Below are 25,000 nucleotides of genomic sequence, written 5' to 3' on the forward strand. Positions count from 1 at the left end.
ATTTTGTTGAAAGTAACTTAAAGTAATGCAAAAGTAGTGTAATGTCTTACATTTTAAAATCAGTAATATTGTAATGTAATGAATTACTTTAAAATGAGGGTAACAAGTAATAAATAATGCATTACAGTTTTGAAGTAACTTGCCCAACACTGCTCTTCATTAGTGTCTACAGGAGCGATTTATCACAAAATCAAACAAACCAGCTGTGTTTATGATCTAAAATGCAAGAAACAGGCTGTAAGCTAACTGCAGCGCCAGGCGTGTCAGCTGAAGTTTTTCCAAAAGGTTTCAAATAAAGGCGTCTGGACTTCTCTGGTTCCTCTTTCATCTGACTGGAATATGGGAGGGTCAAGCTCATAAACTTAGCTGTTTATTGTTGCTTAGTGAGCAGAAACTCCTCCTCCCTATCCTCTGATGAGTCGTTAGCCTCTACTGTGAGGGAGTCGTATTGATTAGAAGCTAAAGGGTGCGACCTGGACTGACACTGTTTAGAATGAGGTTCAAAGCTGCATTGTACGCGCTGGAAAGGTGGCGGCCCGCCACTCTGAAGTTGCAAGTGGGATATTCTGGCCACTGGGGGCAGTAGTGGTCTTTTTATTAACCCTGTAAAGAGTCACTTTTGCACATATTGGCTCAAGAAAATGATTTAAAAACATGAAAAAGTTGCGAAGTATGTCTTAAAAATGAATTTGTTTTCCAAAACAACCAAGGAGTGTTTCTGAGCTTAGTTCAGCTGCTGCACTAAATAATCATTAAAGGATTTATAATATAATATCTGTCTTGGATCTTCTTCGTGTCCCACCTTTGGTTTGTTGTCTTTCATAATTCATGCATTTGTTTCTGTGTCGTGTTTTTGTAATATTTGACTTTGGGTTTGTTTCTTATGCAGCTGTGATTGTTGTGCTTTGCTCTCTTGTCCTCTAAGTCTCATTCTTCTGTTGCGTTTTGGTGCTTTTGGTTTCTACTTCTCTTTTTGATGCGTGACGATTCCACAAACGAGCAGCTCATAAATCAACTTTCCACTCAAACACGAGAGCGTCTGCAGATTGCGAGAGCTCACGCGGGATTTTCTGACGTTTTCACAGACGACATTGATTCAGGCTGGTGGGGAAATTCTCTGACGTAGATCTGAGGGTTGGTCTAAACTTGACACCACATTCACCTGCTTTAAATGTCTTCGTCTTCGTCTTCGTCTTCCTCCGCTTATCCGGGTCCGGGTCGCGGGGGCAGCATCCCAATTAGGGAGCTCCAGGCCGTCCTCTCCCCGGCCTTGTCCACCAGCTCCTCCGGCAGGACCCCAAGGCGTTTCCGGACCAGATTGGAGATGTAACCTCTCCAACGTGTCCTGGGTCGACCCGGGGGCCTTCTGCCGGCAGGACATGCCCGAAACACCTCCCCGGGGAGGCGTCCAGGAGGCATCCTGACCAGATGCCCAAACCACCTCAACTGGCTCCTTTCGATCCGGAGGAGCAGCGGTTCTACTCCGAGTCCCTCCCGAATGTCCGAGCTCCTCACCCTATCTCTAAGGCTGAGCCCGGCCACCCTACGGAGGAAACTCATTTCGGCCGCTTGTATCCGCGATCTCGTTCTTTCGGTCATTACCCAAAGCTCATGACCATAGGTGAGGATTGGGACGTAGATCGACCGGTAAATCGAGAGCCTGGCTTTCTGGCTCAGCTCCCTCTTCCCCACGACAGATCGGCTCAGCGTCCGCATCACTGCAGACGCCGAACCAATCCGCCTGTCGATCTCCCGATCCCTCCTACCCTCACTCGTGAACAAGACCCCGAGATACTTAAACTCCTCCACTTGAGGTAGGACCTCTCCCCCGACCCGGAGGTGGCAAGCCACCCTTTTCCGGTCGAGAACCATGGTCTCAGATTTGGAGGTGCTGATCCTCATCCCAGCCGCTTCACATTCGGCCGCGAACCTACCCAGCAAGAGCTGAAGGTCAGAGCTGGATGAAGCTAGGAGGACCACATCATCCGCAAAAAGCAGAGACGAGATTCTCCTGCCACCAAACTCGACACACTCCACACCACGGCTGCGTCTAGAAATTCTGTCCATAAAAGTGATGAACAGAACCGGTGACAAAGGGCAGCCCTGGCGGAGTCCAACCCTCACTGGGAACAGGTCCGACTTACTACCGGCTATGCGGACCAAACTCACGCTCCTCTGGTAAAGGGACTGAATGGCCCTTAACAGAAAGCCACCCACCCCATACTCCTGGAGCGTCCCCCACAGGATGCCCCTGGGGACACGGTCATAAGCCTTCTCCAAATCCACAAAACACATGTGGATTGGTTGGGCAAACTCCCATGCCCCCTCCATCACCCTTGCAAGGGTATAGAGCTGGTCCACAGTTCCACGGCCAGGACGAAAACCACATTGCTCCTCCTCTATCTGAGATTCAACTATCGATCGGACCCTCCTCTCCAGTACCTTGGAGTAGACCTTTCCAGGGAGGCTGAGGAGTGTGATCCCCCTATAGTTGGAACACACCCTCAGGTCACCCTTCTTAAAGATGGGGACCACCACCCCGGTCTGCCACTCCCTAGGAACTGCTCCCGATGACCACGCAATGTTGTAGAGACGTGTCAACCATGACAGCCCTACAACATCCATAGCCTTGAGATACCCAGGACGAACCTCATCCGCCCCCGGGGCTCCGCCGCTGTGTAGTTGTTTGACTACCTCAGCAACTTCTGCCCCCGAGATCGGACAGTCCATCCCCAGGTCTCCCGGCTCTGGTTCCTCCTCGGAATGCGCAATGGTGGGATTGAGGAGCTCCTCAAAGTATTCCTTCCACCGTCCGACTATAGCCTCAGTTGACGTCAGCAGCTCCCCATCCCCACTGTAAACAGTGTGAGCGAGTTGCTGCCTCCCTCTCCTGAGGCACCGGACAGTTTGCCAGAACCTCTTTGGAGCCGATCGATAGTCTTTCTCCATGGCCTCACCAAACTCCTCCCACGCCCGAGATTTTGCCTCGGCAACTGCCACTGCTGCACCCCGCTTGGCTATCCGGTACCTGTCTGCTGCCTCCGGAGACCCACAGACCAGCCACGCCCTGTAGGCTCCTTCTTCAGCCTGACGGCTCCCCGAACCTCTGGTGTCCACCAGCGGGTACGGGGGTGTCCACCACGACTGGCACCGGCCACCTTACGACCACAGCTAGCAACAGCCGCCTCGACAATCGCAGAGTGGAACAAGGCCCACTCGGACTCAATGTCCCCCACTGCTCTCGGGACGTGGTCAAAGCTCTGCCGGAGGTGGGAGTTGAAGACCGTCTTGACAGGTTCTTCTGCCAGGCGTTCCCAGCAGACCCTCACTATGCGTTTGGGTCTGCCAGGTCTACGCGGCATGTTCCCTTGCCATCTGATCCAACTCACCACCAGGTGGTGATCAGTTGACAGCTCCGCCCCTCTCTTCACTCGGGTGTCCAAAACATACGGCCGCAGGTCAGATGATACGACTACAAAATCTATCATCGACGTGCGATCTAGGCTGCCCTGGTACCAAGTGTACCAATGGGCATCCTTATGTTCGAACATGGTGTTCGTTATGGCCAAACTGCGGCTTGCACAGAAGTCCAATAACAAAACACCGCTCGAGTTCAGATTAGGTGGGCCGTTCCTTCCAATCACACCCCTCCAGGTCAAGCTGTCATTGCCCACGTGAGCATTGAAGTCCCCCAGCAGGACAATGGAGTCCCCTGATGGAGCACTATCTAGCACTCGTCCCAGGGACTCCAAAAAGGGTGGGTACTCTAAACTGATATTTGGCCCATAAGCACAAACAACAGTCAGGACCCGTTCCCCGACCCGAAGGCACAAGGAAGCTTCCCTCTTGTCCCCCGGGGTAAACCCTAACACACAGGCAGAGAGTGTTGGGGCTAACAAAAAGCCAACCCCAGCCCTCCGCCTCACACCCGGAGCAACTCCAGCAAAGTAGAGTGTCCAACCCCTCTCCAGGTCTCGGGTTCCAGAGCCAATGCAATGTGTCGAGGTGAGTCCGACTATATCTAGCCGGTACCGCTCAACCTCTGCCACAAGCTCCGGCTCCTTCCCCGCCAGCGAGGTGACGTTCCATGTCCCAAAAACTAGTTTTCTTGTCCGGGGATTGGACCGCCAAGGCTCCCGCCTTGGTCTGCCACCCGATTCGCATTGCACCGGACCCTTCATGTTCCTCCTGCGGGTGGTGGGTCCACAGTTGGACGAGCCCATGTATCCGGTTCGGGCTGGGCCCGGCCGGGCCCCATGGGCGAAAGCCCGGCCACCAGGCGCTCGCTCACGGGCCCCAACCCCAGGCCTGGCTCCAGGGTGGGACCCCGGTAACCCTCCGGGCCGGGTACTCCGACTCTTCGTTTTAACCGCCATGAAAGATCCTGCTTTAAATGGTTAAACTGAATATTTACACACATGCTGGTTCAGCCAGGGGCGTGTCCAGGGAGTGGCCTGGGGTAGCACACGCCACCCTTAGATTTTGATTGGCCACCCCACTAAGTTCCAGTTCAAATTGACTTTACATTGTCGACAAAAGGCTTGGGTTATAAACTCCAAAATGGTGTGTGGTTGCATGCTCCTTTCACATTGTTTTCTAGCCCAGGCTGACAGAACATTTTTGTAGTATTATTATTTATTTTTCATATTCACATAAATAGTATTTAGAGTCCCACTCAACTCCAGATGGTGGCAGTAATGCAACAAGAAGTGACTTGCTAACCACCACAAAACTAGAAGATGAAGAGAAAAAAATGGTGATTTTGCAATGTGAAACTCAAAAATTTAAAATAAAGTAAAAAAAATTAATAAACGATTTGTGTAAATAAATAAATAAGCATAACCATTGGTGCCACCCATGCATAAACAAGTGCCCCATATGGGCCACCCCATTTTAAAAGTCCTGGACACAGCTCTGGGTTCCGCACGGCCCTCTGCAGATGAATCAAATTAAATCAAATCAACTTTATTTATAAAACGCTTTCACATGCCCAAAACGGACAAACAAAGCGCTGTACACCAACAAGAATCACAACAATAAAACAGACATGTAACCATTTAAAATGCAATAAGAAATCCCGAGTACAAGTTCGCAATCCATATCAGTCCAGTTTCCAGGATCAGATCCAGACACATTGAAAGTGATGCTGCCCACGCAATCCTAGCTTCAGTGTCCAAACGCAACGAGAACAGATGTGTTTCTAGTCGGCTTTTAAAGGTCTCCAGTGATTCGGCCTGCTTTACGTCGGCTGGCAGCTCATTCCAAAGACTTGGTCCGAGCGCTGAAAACGCACGACTCCCACGAGACTTCAGGCTGTACCTGGGCACGGTTAATAGTCTCTGGTCAGCTGACCTAAGGGAACGCACCGGGACATGTCGGTGGATGACGTCAGAAAGGTATTTAGGTGCCCCTGAGTTTAACGCCTTAAACACAACCAGGATGACCTTAAACCTGATGCGATGGGAGACAGAGAGCCACGTAGGACTGGTGTAATATGTTCAGACCTCCTGGTAGATGTTAACAACCGAGCAGCCGAGTTCTGAACCGCCTGGAGGCGTGCTACTGGAGCTTGCCTAAGCCCGGCATATAGCGAATTACAATAATCCAGCCTGCAGGTAACAAAGGTACGGATCACAGTTTCCAAATGACTACGTGACAGAAATTGCTTAATTTTCGCTATGCGACGTAGATGAAAGAAGCAAGATCTCACGATTCCGTTCACTTGAGCCTCAAATCTGAGCTCTGCGTCCAGTTTTACCCCTAGGTTAGTGACCACCGCCCTCTGATGCGGTGCCAGTGTGGAAAAATCAAGCCCTTGGGCACCTCCTAGGGTCGTTGGTGGAGTAAACAGAATTACTTCAGTCTTACTCAGATAAAATGCAGTGAGTTGATCTACAAGTCAGATAGTAAAACAGTCAGCTGCAAACATATCCTTCAGTCAGACAACGAGATGAGTCAGCAGGTCGTTTCTCCGTCTTCTCCTCCGAACCACCAAAAAGCAGTCAGTCATACAAAACAGGCGGATCGTCTGTCGCAACAAGAATTATTAGCGTACACAAAGGTTTGGATTGTGCAGAAGATGAGACGTGCTACTCATAGGGGCTGTTAACAAAAAAGCCTCGTTTTTGGAGAAAACAACAGAGCGTCATCGACATATGGCTCACTCTGAGTGGTTCTGTTCAAAAGCAGACCCAAACGTGACACTTTGTCCTCCCGGTTCTGCTTTTGTTTGTTTCTAGTCCTGCGTGGGTGTTTTTCAGACAACATGAGAGTAAAACAAAAATACCAAACCTGATAAGGCTTTGTGTAAATGTGGTAGACGTCTTCCAGCAGCGCTGTTGGTGGAGTCATTTAATGAAGTAAAGCCGCTCTTATGGTGTGTTTGTAGTGACAAACATCAAATAAAGTCCAGTTCTAGTTCCGCTGATCCTTGCGAGGTTGTGTGGTTGCACAGAGGTCGATGCACCTGTTGTGACTCTATAAATGCTCCGCATCGGACAGGAGAACAGTCATCTGGTCATCATTTATTCATGAAAGTGGGGTACGTTCTATTTTGGTGTTACAGGCACAATAATCAGTGCATAAATAAATGAAAAGTAGCCGGTGGGTTGTTTTATTTTTACATTAGAACGGTGGAATTGTTCAGAAAATATTACTCTCAAAAGGATTTTAAAAATCTGTAATATTTTAGCGAGGTCCCAGACTTTAATTGGTTTCTCCTGGAGTGGATGGGTGTTTTAAAAACCGACATTATGCATGTTTTAACCTTGCTCCTAAGCAAGACGTGCAGCCAGGAGCTTTTTTAATCAGCGGTAAAAAAAAAAGGATTTGAACGAGAGACTAAATGAGCCTGATGCCTTCTGGAACCGCTGAATAATAAAGAGATTAAACACAAAAATGTAAAAATGCTGCAGAGTGAAAGAATTCCTTCGTGTTTTGGGATGTTTGGAAGCTAAGAGCACAAAACAATGTCTGCAAAAAATGTAATATTAATCCCACAGGATCGTGATTCTGAGTTACATGAAAGAGGCAGAAGCTGATGATGTCATCATGATGCGCTCAAGGTCTCCCAGCTCAGACATTAGAAAGCTGGGATCCAGGAATTTTAACGATCCAAGTAACAGATGTTTTTTCATGCTTGTGTCTCAGATTATCGACACTCATTTAGTCTCTAAAAATCTGAGCAAAAATCCTTCATTTTACTTTATTCAAACATGAATTTTGGAGGACTGATGTGTGAAAAATGACTTTAAATCTAATTCCATATGAAGATCTGTATTTTTGTTTGCAATGTTTATGCTCTAAATGTAATTTATCACATTCATCTTATTCCTGAGAATATTCATAAAAGTCGATTCCTAACATCCTGCCTCTTTTCCCTCCTTTCTCCCTTCTTTTTACTGATCTGCTGTCTTTCTAAAGGGCCCAGAGGAAATCGGGATGTTTAATGGATGCCCCCTCCGGAGGTCGCTGCCATCATAGATCCGGCATCAAGCAAGCGGCTTTCATTATGCCATTCCAGCTGCAGACGGAAATCTCCAAAACCATGTAGAGTTCTTCTCTCCACAGAGGGGGGAGGGTGTTTGTTTGAGTCTTTTTTTATTTCTTTTATTCATTTCTGTTCATGTAATCAGTGGAACAGATCTGTGCTGTGGGTGTGGGCAGAGAGCGTGAGGTGAGGAGAAAGTGTCCGAGGGAAATAAGAGAACAGAAAAGAAGGAGAGAGATGGTCCTTCACATCTCCCCTTACTCCAGTGCCTGTCTGCACTTCCTGGATGGCTTGTCGTGGAGCCTGGTGTTTCCCTGCTACTGGCTCCTGGACCGCCTCCTGGCCTCCTGCGTGGCCACCTCCCTGGAGAAGCGCCAGCGCTCCCAGGATCCGTGCTCCTTCCTCACCCTGTGTGTCCTGATTTCTGCTCCCCTTTATCTGCTGCTCCTCCTCGCCTCTCTCCCCTTTGCCCTGCTGGGGTTCTTCATCTGGGCTCCTCTGCAGGCGGTCCGTCAGCCATACCTGTACACATACCGCAGGTGGGTGTCCGTTCACTCATGATGTCAACACAAATGTATGAGTCAGTAATGAGACCTTCTTGGGTTTGTTTTGTCCAGACCGGACAAGAACCAGGCAGAACAGGGTCAGGCTGGCGGCGCTGGGATTGGAGAATGGAGGCCACAAGGCAGAAGCTTCTGTTTCTGCAGTGCCAACGTCTGCCTCCTGCCAGACTCCCTGGCCAGGTTCAACAACTTATCCGACACCCACAGGAGAGCGCGAGAGGTGGGGAAGAGGATCCGTAACGGAGCCAGTCGGCCCCAGATCAAAATCTACATTGATTCACCTACCAACACGTCCATCAGGTGAGAGAGGACCTCTGCTGGGGTCCTTCTGGCTGCTGCAGAACATTTTTAAATGGTTTTATGTCCTGTTTGTGTACTTTTAGTGCGGCATCCTTCAGCAGTCTGGCCACAGGTTTCCGCCGCACCTCCTCACTGGACCAGCGTCCAGAACAAACACACACTACCAATGGCCCAGCTGAAACGGAAATAGAACCAGTCACCGAGTGCCCAGTTCATCCCTCAGGTGCCACCGACTGCCCTGTTCACCCCCCTGCTGGAGAGCAGGGCTGCGCCGACTGCCCTGTTCACCACGATGACACCGCAGCGGACTGCCCCCTGCACCCACCAGGGACTAACAGCAGCTCGGACTGCCCAGTTCACGCCTCGGGTGAGGCTGCAGACTGCCCCATGCATTCCAAGGGAGGTGGCCATCATGAGTGCCCTACGCATGGGGAAGGGATTCAGCCCAAACCCTCAACAGACTGCCCGCTTCACACCTCAGGGGTTCAAATCAGCATCAGTGCTCCAGAACCGGAGCCCGGGGAGGAAGAGGCGGAGACCGGGAATCATCGAGAGCCGGCTGGAGGAGACACTGGCAGCATGACGGCGTCTCGGGAGTCCCTCACTCGTTACCACGGAGGCGACAACGCCGTTGGGATATCCTCCAATAACACTCTCTCTCATGTTCCGCGCACGTCCATCTTCAAGCGTCCTGGACGGAAGCGTCGCCATGGAGACGAGACATTCGACCACGAGATCTCTGCCTTTTTCCCTGCCAACTTGGATTTTCTGGCTCTGCAGGAAGTATTCGACCACGGTTCAACGTCGAGACTGCGACGGCAGCTGCACCGCTACTTCCCCTACGTGCTGAGCGACGTTGGGCGGTACGGCTGGAAAGGCTGCTGCTCCAGGTTCAAATTCTTGAACAGCGGCCTGATGTTGGCTAGCCGCTACCCAATCCTGGACGCACGATTTGAGTGCTACCCCAACGGGAGAGGAGAGGATGCACTGGCAGCCAAGGGGGCGCTGTTTGCTAAGGTAAGGGGCTTGACTTCGTCCACAGGCTGGTCTACCTCTGGTATGGATTGGCTGAATGTCGCCATCATCTTGTTTTTGATGTTTGAATGTAGCTCTTTTGACTGTAAACTTAAAACAAGGCTGGAATCACAAATGTGTTTGTTTAGTTTAGCGAAACATAAAAACAAGGACAGGGCTGTGGTGAACACTCCAAAGAGACATTCCTCCACTTTTTATAACATCGGTGAGTTACATCGCACAAAGGGAGCGAAGTCTTGCAGCTGGAAGTAGTCATCATGATGATGTTCTGAACTCAGTTTGCTACTGATTTGGCTAGCCACGAGTATTGCTCAGTCGGAGTACCCACTTCCTGTTTCTGCAGAAGTTTTGAGTGACGTTAGCTCAGGTCCATTTTGGTTTCTGATAGTTGGCAGAGCTTGGACAAAACCTTTCATGATTTGTTAGTTGAAAAGACCGTTTCTGTCTTTTTATCTTAATTTTTGATGAAAGTCACGTCTGAATGGGAACAAAAACTTTGCATGTTAAGATTTATTTCTGTAAAAATGAGCCGTGACGAAGTGGAACGCCGTCGGCCGCACGTGAAACGTGTCTGCCCCTGAAATAATGACGTAGTTACGGAAACAGCCTGGCTTCACTAATCAGCTTTCAGAATCACAGGGGCGTGTCCAGGGAGTGGCCTGGGGTAGCACATGCCACCCTTGGAATCTGATGGGCCACCCCAGGTGCCACCACACTAATTTACCTTTAAATAGGCTTTTCATTGTCCACAAAAGGCTTGGGGGTAAAACAACAAAAGCATAACCATTGGTGCCACCCATGCACAAAGTTGTGCCTCACCTGGGCCACCCCGTTTTAAAAGATCTGGACACGCCACTGGTCAGCCGAGAGGGCAGCTGGGAAAACGCCACAAGCAACAACTCAGAAAACAAAAACAACATTTGGGATGCTTCAACACATCTTCTGCTTTATCTTTCCTCTTTTTCTATGTAGTGAATTACATCTTAACTTTAATATTTGTTCTAACTGAAAGATGGCTGGGCTCTGACACCTCTGCGGGTCTAATTTTATGCTCCTGCTGCAGCAGAAATGTTTTCATGCTCTGATTGCTGCTTGTTGCTTTTTTAGCCAAACTGAGAGCTTGTCGTGTCTGCCGCTGCTCTTTGACTCTGATAGGCTATTCAGCCCATTAGCTCTATCTAAACCACATTAATATAGCTGAGCAAACACGAGAGAAGGCCGGAGGGTCAGAGCTAAAACGACCAGCAGCTGTCTGGATTTTCCTCAGTGGAGCAGAAATCTTGTGCATCCCAAATATTCTTTTGTTGTCGTCTTGGTGCCGAGTCCCTTTCACCATCGTAGCTTTAACCGTCAGTTGCAAAGCCTGTTTGTTGGACTGTTGTGTGGCGTGTGGCTGACATGTAATCCAGCATCCACCCACATCCATTTACCCATGACCCCTCGTTGTTCTGAGTGCTCCCACCTCTCCAACGCTCACAGAAACAACAAAACCTGTCATCACAAGCATATTTTACACTCGTGTTCGACTGTCACTTAAAATTTGATTTACAAAATCCAACCGGCTTAGCTGAGATCAGGAATAAAAACGTCCTGATGCTAAAGGTATTTACTTTTTAGAAGTTGTGGCAAATAGCTGGCCTTGTTTTATGTACACCGCCCAGCCAAATAAAAAACCTCCACCTGGGTTCAACTGAGCAAACAGGCAGGAGGCTCCAGTTGGATAATCACAGCAGGGCGATGATCTTTCAGCTGCAGCAAGTTATTTAACCCAACTGGTGCAATGAGCCGCTTCTCATTTCCTAAACAACCAAGTGGAAAGACACACCTGGTGGTGGTGGAAAAGATGGTAGTCTGTGTGAGAAGGGTCAGGTCACTGGCATGAAGCAGAGAAAACATCTAAAGAGATGCAGAAACGACTAGAACTGGGTTCAGAACTGTCCGACGCTTTACTAAAAACTGGTCTGAGTCCAGATGGACCCTGTTCCAGTGTGATGGCACATCAGGGTAAGAAGAGAGGCAGGTGAAGTGATGCAGCCATCATGCCTAGTGCCTACTGTACAAGCCTGTGGGGGCAGTGCTATGATCTGGGCTTGCTGCAGGTGGTCAGGTCTAGCTTCAGCAACAGGATGTGCTCCAAGAATGAGGTCAGCTGACTACCTGAATATCCCGAACGACCAGGTTATTCCTTCTTTCCCGATGGCACGGCCACATTCCAAGATGCCAGGATTCGTCAGGCTCAGATAGTGAAAGAGTGCTTCAGGGAGCATGAGACATCCTTTTCACACCGCAGAGTCCAGACCTCGACCCCGGTGAGAGTCTCTGGGATGTGCTGGAGAAGGCTTTGAGCAGCGGTCAGACTCCACCGTCATCGATGCTAGAGCTCGGTGAGACGTTAATGCAACACTGGATGGAGATAAATCTGGTGAAGCTTATCGAAACAACGCCGCAGCGACCGTGTGCTGAGCGTGACCTTTTTTATTGTTTTGGGTGGCGACATTTTTTTTTTGTTAGGTAGTTTATTATAAATCAGTTTGATTTACACAAATATCATTAAGCTCCCCTCATGGGCCAGTTTGAAGGTTTAAAGCCAGATGCTAAACTATTCCTCACAACAGAAATGTGCATCTGTGAATCACAGCGAGTCACTTTGTTAAAACTGAAATATTGTTTATATCTTTGAGGCTAGTAAGTTTTAATGATGCCACGGTACAACACCAAACCGTTTTCCCTCAGAAAGCGTTCATGTTCAGGGGAAGAAAACGTTTGCAGTCCAAGTGCAGCCTGCATGACGATTATGCTAATTCTTGGATTTATTTTCAGCTTGAAGGCCTTGAGCTAAACGTCGACATGAAGGAAATGCATGTTGTTTAGCATACAAACAAACCCGCACCTTTTAGGGTTGATGCGAGCTGAAAAGATGGTGGAATCAGCTGTTTTGTTGTTGTTTTATCCTTGCAGCTTCACTGGTAAACGCTTTATAACAAAGTCAGGGGGAATTTAGCATCAATTAGGCTCTTTCAGCACTCAGAAGAATTATTTTATGCCGTATCGTTTTGATGAACAGACACAGGCCCATTAAGCAGGACGGGTTTTTGACATTAATGCAGCTACATGCAGAGTGATGGGCTTCTTCTATCAGCAACATCAGTCATTTCCAGTCTGCGTGTATTTGAGAGCAGTCCTCGCAGCTCTGCTCAATAACCAGACAGAAAAAGCAGCACTGCTGAGTGTAAAGGCTTTCAGAGCAATAACTAATGTCAAATTAGCACCTCAGTGGCTTTTATATGTGCATGTGTGTTTGGTGAGTCGTGACAGCGTTTGAGTTCACTAATCAGCCACACACTGTGACTGGCAGGATGTGAGCGTGAATCAGACCCAGTCCTGCCGAGCTGCGTTGATTCTGGGACCGGATGCAGGTGACGGGTACCTGCAGAGGCATGCAAGAGCATTTCTTTGCATACTCTTACGTATCTCAGATCTAATAAAGACACACTGGATCACAGCTTGCATGCTGGCGGCCTCATCCGGTCTCCCCTGCTGCCTGCTGACTGCCACAGCAGTTTACAAGCTGCCTCCACGTTCTGCTTTCACTACCTTTGCAGTGGTGAGGTCACTCCGGGTCAGACTTTCCAGCTGGCCTTGAGCCAGCTGGCGGGTCAGATCCGGAGCTGCTACAGCAGACGGGATTCAAGCAGTGTTTAACAGAATGGCTCCGCCTGAGCTGGATTCGTTTTCCCTCTGAACGGTTACATCTCAGAACGCTGAATGCCTACTGATCGGTTTCATTCATCCAACACCAGAGGGTTTGTTTAAGGAACTGATCAGCGCAATATCCTCACTGATCACATCATCATCATCATCATCATCATCTGCAATGAATGCAAACATGAAGCTTTTATTTGTGCATCATTCTTCTTTTGCAGATCATTAATGAAACGCTGACCTTGGCTCAGCAAAATGACACAAACAGGTTATTTTCTCTTGGTTTATCCTGCAAATGCTGCACGAGTAAGTCAGTGGAAATCAGTACAGCGCTGCTTTGCCTCACCCTTTTGCATTTGTTAGGCAGATTTAACGCAAACATCCAGGTTGCGTATTTTTAAACGTGAAAAGAAAATCACCTGTGTAGAATATTTGAATCAGGAGGTTCAGAGAAGTGGCAGTTGGACTCGGATGACCGTCAGTCAGCAGGAAACCTTTACCATAACTGTGCGTTTGAGACTGAATCGTGTAAATACGCTCTAGCCATGCTGCGCTACGCTGCTGTTACATAAAAAAGGAGATGCTGATGATGTTGACCAGAGACAGAAAAAAGAACAGTTGAGGCTCCTTAGCATGCACCTGCTAGGTTTTTAGTGTTGGATTAATTACAGTTTTGCTTTTGTGAAGCCAAGTTCAAACAGAGGACATTTCATTTTCCTCCTCGTGTCTGTTTAGCCTCAGATAAATACTTCCTGTACCAAACTAGAGCTCAGGATTGTTATTATCAGGTTTCAGTCAAAGGGACATTATATCTGACAGCCAAAACATGTATAGAAATAATAAATGTCTTCTTCATACATTCTCCTGCAATGCCCTGGTCCTGTAGAATGAGCCCTGGCATTTTTACTGTGATTGCCTGTTTTTCTGTAAAATCACAGAAAAAGAGAGATGCTCGGGTCGAGCAGGCTGCTTCATGCGCGTTCACGCTCAGGCATAGCCCGTAGCATTTGCTATCCGTAGCTTTAGCAGCAGAGAGAGAGGCAGTGCCACTTTGTCGCTGTTCCTAACGCCTAGTGACAAAGCTAGCTACATTTCTGAGGACCCTTAGCTACTTTCTGTAGAACTTCCTTCTAGATATTTCCTGCTAATTAGCAACAAAATAGCCATTTTCACTCCCAACCGTTCTTTGGTTTGACGTTGTTTCAGCTGTCATCAAGGATATAAATGTTACAGATACAAAGGACGTTACTGGCGCTTTAGCTCACCTTGTAAGATGTCGGACTCGCATGCAGAAGACCTGGGTTTGATTCTGGATGTGAAGATAGTTTATTTAGAGTTTATTTTTTACATTAATGGTATATTTTTTACAGTAAGATGCCCAAATTTTTATTTGAGACTCGCCGAACGGCATTGAATTCACAGATAAAAAAGATGTGGGTTCAACTTTCATTTTGGAACAATTTTTCAAGCAAGGGAAGGGAATGATCTGAGCATGCAGGAGGACTGACCCATCATAAACCTTTGTCGGCTGTGCTGAAGAGAAAGGTACAGAACCAAATTATTTAATTAATTAGCTGCGTGTTCTCCTGTCCTCCGGGCCACACACACACACACACACACACACACACACACACACACACACACACACACACACACACACAAGGGACTGTCTCAGCTGTTATTTTCGTTAAGGAGTGTGCACGTACAACATGCGAGCCTCGTGCACGAGCCTACTATTGAAGCCGCCGTTACGCTTTTGGCCTGAGGGGGCAATTGCGAGCATAAAAATGCAAGTCCTTTTGAACATAACCTGAAAGATTTATGAAACTTGCAAAAAGCAGAAGTTCAGACAAGGATTTCTCAATGGTTACGTGTGTGATGCTTCATATGCACTTGTTTTTGTTCAGGTGACCGTTCACTCTGTGACCCGAGATCTCTCTAAGGGTCAACATCAAAGATACTTTTACTTGTTTTCATGCAACACAGAAAAAATGCCTACTTTTCCTTTTCAGGCCAAAGCTCCCTTTCCACTGGGCGTGAAGGCGTTTTGAAACGGCCAAAACGTGCGTCACGACAACAAGTCGTTGACGTTAAAAGTAGAGGGTATTTGTAACCTCCCCCTCACCAGATGGTATGTTCTAACGTTCCTCCTGGGCGGCAAATACGAAAATTCACAGTCAGAATGCATGGGAAACAGACGCTTGATCACAGTGAGAGTAACGTTTTAGGTAGCAAGAGGGTTAAGGTTAGGAAGAGGGTGAGGAGAAGGTTATTAGTAAATGTTATGGTTTAGGTGCGGTTAAATGAGCTGGTTCAGTGCAGCGTCAGCGGATATCTCATCACGTCAGTGTTACGCTGCATCGGGATCTGCAGTCAGAAAAGGGAAAATCCCCTTTTCACACATAAGTGTCGAAAAAGGTCCGACGCGGAGGATGGCTGACCAAGCGTTTGTTTTTGACGCGCTGGGAGTGAGAATGTGTTGTCATGGGGATGGGTTCCTTTCTGCCGGCAGCAAAGTGTAATATGTTTTGGACGCGTTCCAGAAGTAAAAAGACACGTTTATCATGTTTCAAGTTCATTTTTTACACGCTGCGCTTCCAAAACACGTCAAACTTCACCATTTGGATCAGGCCAGACAGGAAGTGAAACACAAAAGTGGCGTAAAACGTTAGGAAACTTTCAAAATAAAAGTCACACGCAGATAAATGTACGTTATTTCCTGTTAAACCACTGTAGCCGAGGTAAACAGAACAGAAAAAAGCCACAGACCTTTTAGGACTTGCAGCCCTCTTTCTCCTTGTTTGTTATTGTGTGGACTTCTGAAATCACACGCTGAACACCTTTGCTGCTGTTTCACATCTGAAACGTTGGAAGGGAATAAAAGGCAGCTATTATGTTACACGCCGCTTTCCCTTCCGGTGGAAAGGAGGCTTTAAGAAAGGCAAAACCGGCACATTTCAACCAAATGTGACTAAATTAAATATATGAAACCAAAGGAGAGTTAAAAAAGGCATTGAATGCAGAATAGGAAACACTATGAGTGGGTTTTAATCAGCCAGTTTAGATTGCAGAGCTGAGAAACAAACAGCAGAAAGCGGCAAAAAGCAGGTTGTTAAGAAAACAGAGGTGAGAGGCTCCTTTTGTCATTTAAACACTCGCACGAAGATCGCAGATGAAGTTTTAACTTCAGGTCAGAACTAAGGCCTAGTCCACACGTAGCTGGGTTTTCTTAAAAACGAATATCCGCCCCTCCAAAAACTTGCATCCGCACCACCTCGTTTAAAAACAAACTCTGTCCACACGTACCCGGATAAATACGTTGTTAAGGACATGCCAGACCTGTAGGCGGCAGTACTTCCCCCGTTCTTAACCTCGTCCTTCGTCTGTGCTCTTCCGCAAGGAGCAGTAATTCCACTTGCAAAAACAAACAAGCAAAAAGCGCTTGGACAATTGATAAAGCGAGCGCAGCTCTGAGGGCATCCATGCCGTCGGCTAGTGTAAACACAGGTCGCACACGTGATGTCAGCATTTTTTTGTCGCGGAAAGTGACGTTGCGGACCTTAAAACTCCGGTTTTGTCTGTCCACACGCAGACACCCAAAACGGAGAAAACGCAGATCTTCACTTTGGCCGGAGTTTTTAAAAAGATCCGTTTTCATGTGAAAAAACTCCGTTTTCGTGTGGATGACAGGCCAAAACGTAGAAAAATATCTACGTTTTGGCAGACCCCCGGCTACGTGTGGACAGGGCCTCAGTTAGCCCGGACTCAGATGTCAAATTCAGCAGCAAGAGCCACGAACCTGTAGAGCATTGTCAAAATAATAATAATAGTTTTGTGACTTTTTACTTGCGTTTCAGCAAAGTCAGCCTCGTTCCACGCCGATAATAAATAAAGGTTAGGAGTTTGATCCCTTTCACGGCTTGTGCAGCTGCAGCCTTTGATCCACCTGCTGCTGCCTCCTCACCACTCTTCATCCGTCAGACGTCTAGGCAGCTTTCCGGGGTGAAGGCCTCACTTTCCCTCCATGAACTGCCGCCTTGCTCTGCCGCCAGCTGGGATGCGTCTCATTAGATGTGTTTCACTGGAAACACCTGAGGCACACACAGTGTTCATGTATTTACCAGAAGTACGTTGTTATGTTTGCTTCCTGCTTTTCTTTGGTGCTTCTAACACATTTTTTATCCATTCACTTTATTTTGAAATCCAATTTGTGCATTTCTATGTGTGTTTGATGAAGATTTGCTCCTTTTTTTGATCTTGAGCTTACTGATCCATAAACCGGTGTTGAAGGTAATCTTTTGATGGTTTTGCGTAATATTTCAATGCCGACGTCTGGATTTTGCAGTCTGTGGTTATTCCGCTGGTAAATGAGGCTAGAAAGTCAAAACTCATCCTCCGCTCCATCATTGGTTCATGAACAGCTCGTTGCCCAAGTTAGATTTCCAAACATAACTCAAGGGATGCACACTCTGATGATTTCCCCGTGGATGTGTTTACCTGGAGAGCATCAGCAGGTCAACAGCATGAATGTGAATCGTGACGCAGGGGAGGGATAACGATAGAGGGAAAGGGCGAAAGAGAAAGAACATTAATTAAAAATGTTTCCCTGAAGAGAGAAAGCCAGCACTGGCTCCATAATTAAAGCTTTCCAGTCTCAACATTCATCCCCTCTTTTAATTATTTAAAACTACTGAGCACACGGTTGAAGATTCACGTGTGTATTTTGGGAGTAGATGCACGGTTTGAATGTATTACTACGGATTAGGCCAGACAGCGGGGACAGGCCCAAATCCAGATTGAATAATGGAAATCGATGGGAGAATTCCTCAGATCCACCATCAGCGTCTGATAACCGGAAAGACTTCTGGTTCAGCGGTTCAGTGATTTCAGTTTGGACTTTCATGTGTGGCTGAAGCTTTGTGGGAAGCAGTCCTTGAAGCTCGCTGCCTCTTTTATGTAAATTCAGAAGATGATTTAAAACGTCGGTCTTTGACTTGACTTGAGCTGCGTCTCACATTAACAGAAGCTCTAAGTTTTGTGCAGGATTTTCAGACATCTTGTCCACATTTGCAGAATTATTATTTATGAGAATCCAGCCAAAGTCGGTAAAAACTGGCAGAGAAAAGGGCAAAGAGAGCGCTGGTTGGATAGTTCCAGCTGCTCCTTCACCTGCAGGCTGAGACTGTCTGTTGTGAGGCGTGTTAGATTACCCCACCCGTAATATTATTTAATCATGTTTGCCCCCGCCTGACGCTGATGTGAGGAATCTGTTTATCAGCTGTGATTCAGGAACGAGATGTCAGAATCCCAGCCTCAGACGTCTTCTTTAACACAAGATTGACTGAATTTTAGTTTATTAATCTGAGGTTTTATGTGAACTTTTATTCATCTTTGTCTGTGAAACCAGCGGTCTAATCAGGATCAGTTCTCGCAGGTGAAACCGTCATTTCAGTCTTGACACCGTTTCGGTGTTTGATTCATTCTTCCTGTAAACTTTGACTGTGAGTTTTGTTCATTTACAGTTTTTCTCCGTTGGTTTGGCTCATTTCCTGAAACAGAAATGACGTTCTCAAAATAACAAGGACAAACCTCCGAACCTCTTGGCAAATGTTCACAACAGAATGGCATTTCTCGTTCATTTTATCAAATTGCAAATGCCTTAGTGCATGTCTCAAGTGTCTCAGTGCATCTTTGCAAATGATTAAGTACGATCCGCCCCTGCCTTCCTGGCTGTCTCTCTCCTGCCCTGATTAGCCCTTATTGTTCTCACCTGCCCCTCGTTAACCTGCCCATGTGTTCCTGATTTTCCCCAGTGTATTTATACCTCCCGTCTCGTTATGTCCTTTGTCAGATCATTGTTTGTAGTCACCGTTGTTTTGTTCCTGTCGTTCCCATCCCACCATTAAAACCATTTTTATTTTTCATCTGTGCCTGCTCTCCTGCCTCCTGAACTCTCGATCAATCAATCAATCAATCAAAGCTTTATTTATAAAGCGCCTTCCGCAACCCTGTCAGGAAGCCCAAAGCGCTGAACATGGTTCAGTTGTAGGTAAATATATTGAATAAATCAACAATAAAAACAATACAAATTACTAAATAGATGAAACATTCTGGTACAGGACAAATGTGTGAAACACAATTGGATTGAGTGAACCAATGAAAACTGTGAAATAAATTCAACATAAAAGAGGGCCAAAATCAAACATGTTCTGGAAACGCCAAGCGGAGGAGGTGTGTTTTTAGGTGACTCTTAAAGGCTGGCAGAGAAGGGGACAGCCTAACTGAGGGTGGCAACTGGTTCCAGAGTGACGGTGCTAGGACTGAGAAAGCCCGGTCCCCGCGGGTACGACACCTAGACCGAGGGACAGCGAGCAGGCCTTGGTCAGAGGAGCGCAGAGCGCGTGATGGGGAGTGTCTGTTCAGGAGTGTGGCCAGATAGGGGGGAGCACCACCCTGGAAGAAATGATAAACAAAGACGAGGAGTTTGAAGTGTGAACGATAGCAAACCGGAAGCCAGTGCAGGGAGGCCAGAACCGGACTGATGTGGTCCCGTTTCCTGGTCCCAGTCAGGAACCTGGCTGCGCTGTTCTGCACAACCTGTAGGCGACGCAGTGATGACTGACACAACCCTGCATATAGAGAGCTGCAGTAATCAAGTCTAGAAATAACAAAGGCATGCAGTACCCGCTCCAGGTGGGCTCTCGACAGCATAGGCAAGGTGTCTCAGGTGAAAGAAACTGGACCGGATCACAGAGTTGATGTGAGCATCAAATTTAAGTCCAGCATCAAGTTTCACCCCCAAACTGGTAACAACTGGTTTTGAGTAAGGAGAAAGAGGGCCAAGATCAACATAATGGTCACACCACACATGGTCCATCATCTCCACTCCCCTCAACATGACAAGTACGTGTAGCCTACAGTTATACAGTTAGCCCGCATTTAGCACATTTTCCAAATGAATAGATCTTATAGATCTAAACTGATTAGTTGATTCTCAGTCTAATGATCATTCTCTCCAAAACACGTCAGCATGACTTCATTGTATAAGTCCTCGCATGCACAGCTGTCTGTTCAATTGTCAGAATTGGTCAAGAACATAATACCATGAATATCATACATGAATTTCTATGGGTATTTGATACACCGATGACGGTCATCGACGGTCAGGTGAAACTAGACTAACGGACGGGGACATTACAGGAGATCAGTGCAGGGGATGGTTGCGGCATGCACGCCATTTCTTCCCTAGTTGCATCGCCAGAGAAAGTATCCGCTGTGATGTGGAAGAGAATCTGTGGCCAGACGGACAACAGCGTGTAAATAATCAGGAGGGTGAAGACCGTGGACAAGAGCGGGACAATGAGTACAGCGACGTCTGAATACGTCCTTGTTTTTTGATTTTGTGTTCATACAATTTACTGCATTAATGTAATGTACATTTTCTTTTTACATATGTATGAAACTTTCTTTGCATGTGAATAAAAAATGGTTGTAATTTCCTTGGCAGTGTGAGGCTACTCTTTTCGGTTGTATATCGTTGGTCCTCTGCCGTAGGGACAAAACATCTAAACATTTTGCATGGCAGGGCTCACAGAATGCCAAAGGGACGATGCTTTTTGGGGGCACTGACTATTCAGATTAGAAAGAAATGTAGTTTTGGCACTCAAGTGAACTGTTTTAGGAGAGATATGAGCTTTTGCAGGTAAACCATGTTGTTGTGGTCAACCATCCAGGTTTACTTTGACAAAAGCACCAGGGATGGCGTTAGGCCCGGCTACTTGGGCTCAAGGCCCGAATGTTATATGAAAAGCCCCGGATCTAAAACGTGGAAGTAACATGCAGTACCAACGTCCAACAGAGAGGGAGCAGCTGGCAGTAGTTTGTATACAGCCTGCCTGAGCCTCCACCACTGAAGAAGAAGCCCTTCAGCAGCCGGCTTCTTCTACACTCTCTGCCTGAAACGCATGAGTGAAGATGGACATAAGGACGTTTTTTAGACCAAAAGTACGGCGACAGAACCCCAGCTTTGATGAGACTGGTGTTGACTCAGGTTTGTGAGTCTTATTTGAAAATATTTGTGATTTGTAATATATATGATGTTGACTAGTGCGTGTCACGCGTGTGTTAAGGCCCGGATCTTCTTCAGTCAGAAATCCGCCCCTGAAAAGCACCAAGAATGACGAGAATGTTCGATCTGTGTCGAGAAATGAGCCAAAGCCGTTGTGAAGGATCTTTGCCTTTGTGGAGACACGACTGTTTAAATGAGAAAGGGATTCAGATTGAAGCCTGGGTGAACAGTTCTGGAAGAGATATGAGCTTCTGCAGGTGAGCTATGGTGTTGTGCTAAACTGTAAAGAGTGTTTTGCCAAATGATCTTAGAGGTTTGAGAATGTCATTTCTGTTTCAAGAAACGAGCCAAACCAATGGAGAAAAACTGTAACACGTTTCATAGATGACTGACTTTGAGACATTCAGAGGTCGGCTTTTTAACTCGTAAAATTTATTAATTGCTTAACTTGATTATTTCTTACACAACTATTCTTTTGAGTCTCAACTTGTAGTGTTGGTAGAACTGTCATGGAGGAGTGTGTGTGTGAGTGAAAGCAGCCAGGTGACTTTAACGAGGTCGCTCCAGAGCTTAACACAAGCAATGAGAAACATTCAACCACAGAGGGCTCAAATCCAGGCAGGGAAACAAGAAACAGGTGAGGGGGATTACAATCAGAGCAGGTGTGTCTAAGTAAGGGAACTGGAGGAACAGCCTATGAAAAGAATTAAAGGGGCATTATGGAAGTGTGACAGCCAAAACATGTATAGAAATAATAAATGTCTTCTTCATACATTCTCCTGCAATGCCCTGGTCCTGTAGGATGAGCCCTGGCATTTTTACTGTGATTGCCTGTTTTTCTGTAAAATCACAGAAAAAGAGAGATGCTCGGGTCGAGCAGGCTGCTTCATGCGCGTTCACGCTCAGGCATCGCCCGTAGCATTTGCTATCCGTAGCTTTAGCAGCAGAGAGAGAGGCAGTGCCACTTTGTCGCTGTTCCTAACGCCTAGTGACAAAGCTAGCTACATTTCTGAGGACCCTTAGCTACTTTCTGTAGAACTTTCTTCTAGATATTTCCTGCTAATTAGCAACAAAATAGCCATTTTCACTCCGAACCGTTCTTTGGTTTGACGTTGTTTCAGCTGAAACCTTTGTCGGCTGTGCTGAAGAGAAAGCTACAGAACCACATTATTTAATTAATTAGCTGCGTGTTCTCCTGTCCTCTGTCCTCCGGGCCACACACACACACACACACACACACACACACACACACACACACACACACACACACACACACACACACACACACACAGGACTGTCTCAGCTGTTATTTTCGTTAAGGAGTGTGCACGTACAGCATGCGCGCCTCGTGCACTAGCCTACTATTGAAGCTGCCATTACACTTTTGGCCTGAGGGGGCAATCGCGAGCATAAAAATTCAAAACTCCGTAAAGTCCCTTTAAGTCTGAATGGACATAAAACTTTGATCTCACAACATTTAATAAAGATATCATTCATCAACAAGGGCTGAGAGACATAATAACATTCCTGGTTTCTTTATTTGTTTGTAAAAATCTCGTCTCCGGTTCGGTTTTTTGGTTTATTTGATGCCATCAAACTCATGCGATTAATGTGCGGTGAAATCCGGTTTGCCCTTCCTGTTACGGTAAAGTTAACGTAATTATTCACAGCTGGCTCGGATGTTTTTTAGTCTGACTTGGTCCTCTTCGAGTGTGAAATCACCTCTCAGCTCGTTTCAGTGCCACTCTCGAGGCTCTCTGCACCCAAATCTGACTCATTTGCTCTTTTTACTGTTATTTTAAAAGACGTCCAGTTGTTTATAGTTCGTGTTTTGTTTTCTAGTCATGCAGGGAAAAAAGGGGGAGAATTTCATCAGTTTCCTGTCGAGGCTTTTCTTCGCTCCTTACACACAGCTCCTATAAGCCATGTGAACATCACCTCACGCACAAGCCCTGGATTACAAACACACAGAGTCCACTATTTCATATAAGCATGACTGCGCATGTACACACACACACACACACACACACACACACACACACAGAATCCCTCAGGACTCTTGTCAGTTTCAGGGTGCACACACACCTATTGAAGCATGCATAAGCCCCTGAAATATTAATACGGACTCTGGCGTGTGGAGAGAGAGAGGAGCACGGAGGGAGAGAAGGAGTGATTGGAAGGGAAGGAATGGGGGCATGAGTGGAGCGATGCAACAAACGACTGCTGTTTTACTTGAATTATAAAATACACATACGGTAATTAATAGTGAATTTATCTGTTAAAAAAGACGGGCTTGTTTCAAAATATGCCTTTTTATAGGAACAAATAGTTATTAAATATGACTAAAGTTTTAAACCTTGATAGTGTTAGAGTTACGCAGTGAGCAGAATTTAGACCCCAGTGAATTTGTTTACATTCAAACCACACAGTAATTCAGCCTCTTTTATATAATTAATATCATCCTAAGATCTTTTGCTTTTTTAATTGGGTGTGATTTTTTTTTTTTACCCATTGGGACCCTTAGGCATTAAAAACAAGCATTGTTTTTAAATATTTAAATGTATTTTTTACTTAGCTTTGTTTTCTTTGAACAACAAAAACAGGGCTTGGTACAAAGGAGTAAAATGTTACTGAGCAAAATAAATGTTTATGGATCGAAGAATAAAACGTATTATTCTGTAGGTGAAAGAGACAGTGTGGATGATGTGGGAATGCTTTTTTAAATCAATGTCACATTTCTCTAGCCTGGGGTTACCGTCAGACCATGAGTCACCAGCCTAAGAGTCCTCAACCGGAAAATGCAGATTTCTCATCGACATATACATATATGGACCATGGATTTCCATAGGCTCCAGTAACACGTATTTGAAGAGAAATGGGAGGTGGCCACCACCGCCATTTTGACCGTGTCACAGGTTCCGTCAAGCCCAGACAATTCCACAAAAGGGAAGAGAAGAGGAGCTGAGGGTGGGGCTGTAAGGCTGCGATCAAATGACGACACCCGGTCGAACTAGCTACAAGCTAACCCAAAGCTAACGTGGAGGTGGGAGCTAAGCTAACGGAGGTAGCAACCTAGCTACAACCGGAGTTAACTGTACACAACACCAGAGCTTCTGAGTCAGAGATACGCCGGGCTGACCGCTGGGTAAAACCGGGTGGAACACAGAGGTCTCCGAGATCTCCACAAGCCGGCAGCCGCACAGCAGACAAGCGCCGCTGCGATCTGAGATGCCCAGAGCTGCTGCTGGGGAGAACCGGGTGGAAAGGTTTCCATCCCAGAGCTCCACAAGCCGGCAGCCCGCGCAGCAGACGGGACCCGCGATCAGACAGAGATGCACCGAGCTGCGGGGAGAACCGGGTGGAAAACATCGGTCTCCCGAGAGCTCCACAAGCCGATAGTGGGAACCCAGCTCCACCAACATGTTATATTTCAACCCATTTTCTAAAGTGCAGCATTATGTTAAATGCACTGGGGTTTACCCTATTACATTTAAATTTCATGGTTAAACAGTACATGTTAAAATCTAAGCTCAGCTAGTGCAAGAGCAGCAGTGACCTAAAATACATAAATATACATTTACTTACCAAAAAAAATGAAGTGGAGACTCCTTGGACGCTCTATTAGTGCAATTAATACCACAGGAAGTCATTTTGTCCAACAATTGCACAAATAATATCCAAAAAAGAACACACAAATGCTGTGAAATTGGTATGTTTAACATGGGAGTCAATGAGGATTTGCTCGCTTCTGACACCAGCCCCCCAGCGGATGAGGGTGGAACTGCAATTTATTTCACTTCCGCGTTTGCCTTGATTTTTGACCCCCATTGTGGGGGCTTGGGA

General features: G+C 46.7%; 1 protein-coding gene across 1 annotated transcript in view; it reads left to right on the forward strand.

The window, feature by feature from the left end:
• The window catches only part of smpd3 (sphingomyelin phosphodiesterase 3), an 82,676-nt gene that overhangs the window by 30,552 nt on the left and 27,124 nt on the right, over positions 1–25,000 (forward strand). Inside the window, exons 2-5 of the mRNA XM_015965311.3 lie at positions 7,423–7,548; positions 7,635–8,028; positions 8,107–8,352; positions 8,436–9,369. Coding sequence (XP_015820797.3) covers positions 7,452–7,548; positions 7,635–8,028; positions 8,107–8,352; positions 8,436–9,369 — 1,671 coding nt within the window. The 5' untranslated portion in view covers positions 7,423–7,451. The remainder of the gene's footprint in view (positions 1–7,422; positions 7,549–7,634; positions 8,029–8,106; positions 8,353–8,435; positions 9,370–25,000) is intronic.

Source organism: Nothobranchius furzeri, chromosome 4, assembly GCF_043380555.1.
Source record: "Nothobranchius furzeri strain GRZ-AD chromosome 4, NfurGRZ-RIMD1, whole genome shotgun sequence".
NCBI classification, from domain to species: Eukaryota; Metazoa; Chordata; class Actinopteri; order Cyprinodontiformes; family Nothobranchiidae; genus Nothobranchius; species Nothobranchius furzeri.